The sequence below is a fragment of the Gossypium raimondii genome, chromosome 12 (assembly GCF_025698545.1).
Source record: "Gossypium raimondii isolate GPD5lz chromosome 12, ASM2569854v1, whole genome shotgun sequence".
Taxonomy (NCBI): domain Eukaryota; kingdom Viridiplantae; phylum Streptophyta; class Magnoliopsida; order Malvales; family Malvaceae; genus Gossypium; species Gossypium raimondii.
The window spans coordinates 53,197-58,535 of NC_068576.1; the positions used below are offsets into that span (position 1 = coordinate 53,197).

The 5,339-nt window shown below is 36.7% G+C and overlaps 1 protein-coding gene and 1 long non-coding RNA gene across 7 annotated transcripts; one reads left to right on the plus strand and one right to left on the minus strand.

Moving 5' to 3' along the window:
* The first annotated feature begins 318 nt into the window (after nucleotides 1–318).
* Nucleotides 319–3,416, plus strand: LOC105762566 (uncharacterized). Of its 6 annotated transcripts, none has more exons than XR_008192134.1 (6): nucleotides 319–616; nucleotides 1,565–1,649; nucleotides 1,783–2,096; nucleotides 2,190–2,347; nucleotides 2,558–2,843; nucleotides 2,960–3,416. It is a non-coding gene; the product is annotated as an uncharacterized LOC105762566 (long non-coding RNA). The 6 variants fall into 6 exon arrangements; XR_008192131.1 differs by having other exon boundaries at nucleotides 1,565–1,697; nucleotides 2,960–3,321; XR_008192132.1 differs by having other exon boundaries at nucleotides 1,565–1,697; nucleotides 2,975–3,321.
* Nucleotides 3,417–3,779: 363 nt separating this feature from the next.
* LOC105762565 (protein MKS1) lies at nucleotides 3,780–4,920 on the minus strand. Its single transcript, XM_012580317.2, has one exon. The coding sequence runs from the start codon at nucleotides 4,715–4,717 to the stop codon at nucleotides 4,079–4,081; it is 639 nt and encodes a 212-aa protein (XP_012435771.1). The 5' UTR covers nucleotides 4,718–4,920; the 3' UTR covers nucleotides 3,780–4,078.
* Nucleotides 4,921–5,339: the final 419 nt, after the last annotated feature.

Below are 5,339 nucleotides of genomic sequence, written 5' to 3' on the forward strand. Positions count from 1 at the left end.
TTGATACTTTTTTATAATAGTTTTAAGTTTGATACACATGGTAGTTTTAGTTAGTCACACGTGATAATGCTGATGTCATAATTTGACTTTTATAAAAATAATAATAAATTAAAAGTATATGTAAAAAAATTTAAAACCATAAACCTTCATAAATAAAAATAAAAATAAAAATTACAAAAATAAAATAAAATTAGAAGATATATACTTTTAATTTTTTTAAATATTTTTATAAAGTTCGAATTATAATATTATAATGATATCAGCTTTACTATGTGTCACTGTTTAAGATTACCAGGTGTATAAGAGTTAACACGGTTATAAAGAAAGTACAAAAACCTTTGGAGGCACAAATTTGATCCAACACAGCGCAGTTTGTTCTGTAGCGATTAAATTCCCCGTTTTTTAGTACCGAAAAGAATGTCCCGGTTTTATCGGGGCAGTCTCCACTTCTTTTCTAGCCATCATCTCATTTGGTCCAATCTCTTCAGGTTCATCATCATTTTTGGATCGTACAAATGTAAAAATCCGTCATCAAGATAGCTTAAGTCAGCAGAGCTCATTTAGACGGTTGGTTATCAACTGTTCGGCTTCTTCTCAGACCTCATGAACTGCATCGGTAAGCATGCTTTATTTCAATTTTGCTTATGTCTTTTCGATGTTTGTGAAAATTTCTGTGAAGTGGTAGGATTTCACTTAACCTTTGGGTCTTGTAGTAGTTCAATTTTATGTACTTATGTTGGTAATTCTATTATAGTTCTGATAACAAGTGGGCATTAGTTAGGAGGAGAAAGTGGAAATTCCAAAATTCTTGCACTTGTTACCATGACTTATGTAAAAGTGATATGGAATTATTGTTTCAAGGACGCTAGCATTTTATGGTGGACTTTAACTGTGTACAACATTGTCATTTTTGTTCCTAATAATCAAATTATTCTCTCAAGCACATTTAACATAGTATTTGGAGCCATGTTGTATCAGTTGGATGTCCAAAACCAATCTTGTTGTATGTTAATCTTGGTCAATGTACTATGGTGTCAAACATATCTTTGTGCTCATCTTAGCAGTGCATAACAACTCATTCAATGTACATGTCTTTGTGCTCATACATTTCTGAAAAGGTATATGAGGGATGTGGAATTTATCTTAACGATTCTTGGTCTTGAGCTAAGCTGTTAGGTGCTTTCACGTGCATAAGAAATCATTTTAGGAATCCCCTTCATATATGATACTTGAGACTCTGTTTTTCTCCTTGTGTGATTTTTTGGTTAATGAATCAGAATTATTGATTATCCTTACATTTTTCTTTTTTTGGTATATTGAGGATGCTATTATAATCTTTCATGCTTGAGCGTTCAATCTCTCATTCCTCTTCTTAAAGCTACTGAATTGAAATTCTTGATTCATACACGTGGGTTGTGGTTGAAGTTGTATAGTGGATTCTTTAACCACCTGACCTTGGTTTGCTGAACAGCTGCTTGAATTTCTCTCTGACCCTCCATTTCTTTTTTTCAACATTCTTGAAAACATTTGGTTATCAATGTTTTTGACCACCTTGTTTTAGCAGGCATAATCACACGGTGTCTATGGATCCCTTTGGAATGCAATTGGTTGACAAGCCATCTTATATATGGCGAAGGGTTTTGCTTAAAGTAAGTGGAGAAGCACTTGCAGATCACTCTCAAAACATTGACAGAAAGGTTTTGATTTGATGCGAATAATTGTTTTAGCTTGTGTATTGTATCTTCTTTTCTTGATAATATAGAAGTGTCTGCTTGGATACAGATTACGATGGCTATTGCAAGGGAGGTTGCATCAGTGATGCACTTGGGCATTGAGGCTAGTCTGAAGCCCCTTCTTCCATTTATATACTTTGTCCCTTTTTCTTTCTCCTCTAGTCGTTTTAAAAGTTGGTTGACTTTTTTCAGTTTTAGCAAGTGTATTGTTGCAATATAATGTTTAATTGTTATCAATTTTGTATTGAAAGCATGGGATGATTAAACCTTTAGATTGAAGATCATGCATTGCTATTGGAGATTGCTAACAAAGATATCTGCTTTATTTGGGTGGATTTCAAAAAGAAGTTTGAGCAGGATAAGGTATTCATACTACAAATTAAAATGGTATCAATCTTACTTATTAATGAAGTTGAGCTGACTTGAAATTACTTGATAAAATGCTTTCATATGAAGGTATTAAAAATACTGGGAGGAAGTTGCTTAGCAAGAAAGAGTTGCTGGTTGTCATATGGGCTTACTGACTGAAGGAGACTAAATCCTTTTAGGTACTTGTTGTAGGTTGCAATTGTGTCGGGGGGATCATATTTTTCATGGATCTTCTTGGGCCTTGGGTAAATGTTTTATTTTATTTGATGTTTCTTATGTTATAGTAGCAAAAGACATTGGAAATTTTATTTTATACATAGGAAGAATCAGCTCATTTATTAATAGACTATAAAAGAATAACTGAAAGAAAGAATTAGTTATGCATCGAAATTTCTTTTATGCGATGACTGTAATCTTCTCTCTTATTTGTATTATTGCTGCGTTTGTTTTACTAGAATGTTTGCAACTGTAATGAATGCTGTATTTCTTCTAGCAACAATGGAGAGTATTGGCATCCCAACATTTGTCCAGATTGCTTTTTGTATGTTGGAGGTTGCAGAGCCATATATACTTGGAAGGGCTGTGATGCATTTGGAGAAAGGAAGGGTTGTCACTTTTCCAGTGGGAACGGGTAACCTGTTCTTCACCACAGTTACTGCCGCAGCTCTTGGTTGTGCAGAAAGTAGTATTTTTCTCTCCAGTCAGAATTAGGAGTGTAATCGATTCAACCCCTCTCAAGCAGTAAGAAGCTCTAAACTCGTTTTGAGCTTGATTGACTTCTGTTTTCAAAGCTCTAGCTCAATCAGCGCTAAAAACAGAAGTGCTCATGCTTACTTGATTAAGCTTGTTTTTCTAAGGTTTGTGAACCACAGGGTCCAAACCAAGTGAACTAGGGCGAGGTATGCACAACCAGCCCACATCAGGCTCATGTCCGTGTTAGGCCGCACCAGAACGGAGGAGAAGGGTCCAGCCAGCTCCGGAAACGCCTGGAGTGCGCGAGAAGCACCTGGAGCACGTGGGAGAAGTGCCGAATGGTGCCAAAAACATACCCACACCACGTCCAACAAGAAGTTGTGGGCCTTTCAATTCTTTCCCTGAAGATTTGAACCCTGGGAGTTTTGGTTTCAACATTGAAGCCTGTACCAATCTTTACTATTATTTAACATTGTCATTTACTCAATAGCAGACATTTCTGGTCCCTCCCCTTTTGATTAACAAATCGCATTCACATCTATATTTAGTCAAAGAAAAGTGTATATGTGTGTTAACAACTGGCTATCTCATGCTTCTCTGCAAATGGCATTCACATCTATATATATGTCGAAGAAAAGTGTATGTGTGTTAGGCTAGGCTTTTTTTCTGGAAAATTGAAAGCATCCGACATAAGAACCGAGAAATGGACCAACAGATAAAGGGGGAATTATTTGTGTTCAATGATATGTATCACTAATTTTAATGAAACCAATTAATGTGACAGGAATGCAATACAACAAAATAAAGGCTGTCAATCATATCATTACACATTTCAGTGAGTGAAGATGAACAATCATTATAAATAAATAAACCAAACCCCCCATGATTGTATCAGGTATGCAAATGAAGTTGAACGGAACCAACCTGGCCCAAATCCTCACCTTGTTATCCTCATTCAATTACTTGAAAAAACAAAAACAAAAATGAAAAATCAGTCTCCATTATCCAACAAACTACCAAATTTTACAATTAAAACTCAAATCCAAATACCACTAAAATAAAATTACAATTAAAAGACACAAAATCTCTTGCAAAACAAATTTACCATCCTATACTAATTTTTCTAACTCTTCGTCTTTTTATAATGCTATGTATGAAAAAAAAAGTTAGTACATTAAGACATTATTAACAACATTATTACAATTTAAGAAGCCCCTGAATCTAATAATGGAATCTCCAAATTTGCTGAGCCAAAATTTGATGTAGATATTAAAAAAGAATGGCTAAAAGTTCCAAATTTGAGCAAAATAATCGGAATTTGGAGAAGAAATTAAAGGCCCTGAAAGCAATGCAGAAGGGCTTGGCATGAACGCACTTCCCTGTAACATCGGGCTCCACTCATGCCACGGCGACATCATTCTCGCTTCCGAAGCAGGCGTAAAGAAGGTCCCCGCCGCCACTGCCGGCAACGTCTCCGGTGCAGGCGAAAGTATCCCTGTCGGTGTCCGAATCAGAGCCTCTTCCATCCCACCTTCTCCCATAAATCCCGAGTCCACTATTTTCTCTCTCGGGCTCGGACTCGCTTTTTCGGTCACTGCCAACCTTGCCGCCGGGGATACGTCACCATCGCCAGAGAAGTTGCCGGATGAAAGTCCTGTGTAGCGTTGGACGACGGACATGAACTCGGATTCTTTGGCGTGGATGACTTTGGGGGAGACCGCGTAGATGATAACCGGCTCCCGACGGCGTTGATCTGCAGCAACGGGTGGTGGGATGGAAGCAGCGGCAGCGTGGGGTGGTGGGTGAGGCGGCTTTTTGATTTTATGGGAGTCTTTGCAGACTTTGAGTGGGGTTGGGCGTGGACCTTGGATTTGTAGCTGACGCCTTGGGGTTGTCCCGCCGGCGGGGAATTGAGAGTCCATGGTTGATGATGAGCGGCGAAGAGACGGGTTTTTCGGGGTAGGAGAAGGGAAAGCGGCGACCAAATTTGTTGGTAGATTTGAAGTGAATCATTTTGAACACTTTCAGGCAAAATTATTTGACTTTGGAAAACACGAACCAAAAAGAAAAGTCAATGCAATTATTCTTTCTTTCTTTCTTAATTTTTTCCCTAATTATTTCTAATTTCTCTCCAATCACATTTCACACTTAAATTTTCATATTATATCATATAAGCTTCTTTTGGCCCCAAGGTTCTTTTGCTCTCCCCTTTCAGCAGGAAAATGCCAATTGGTGTCTACTGGTCTTAATTAATATAATTAATATTATATAAACTATAATGATTAAAATGTGTATTACACAGAAAATTTCAATCAATTTCTACAATCATCAGTTAATCAAAACTCATGGTACTAAAAAAGTAAAAATGCTAAAAAAATTCCATAATAACACTCAATTTTTTTTTAATAAAGTAGCTTTGTACAAAACAATTTAAAATTTATTCGGAAGGTAAATTGCTGGATTTAGGAAATATGTTTCAACCAATAAGCAACCAGTAAGGGTCAACAAAAAAACTGAATACGCTTGATATGAAGATTTTCATTC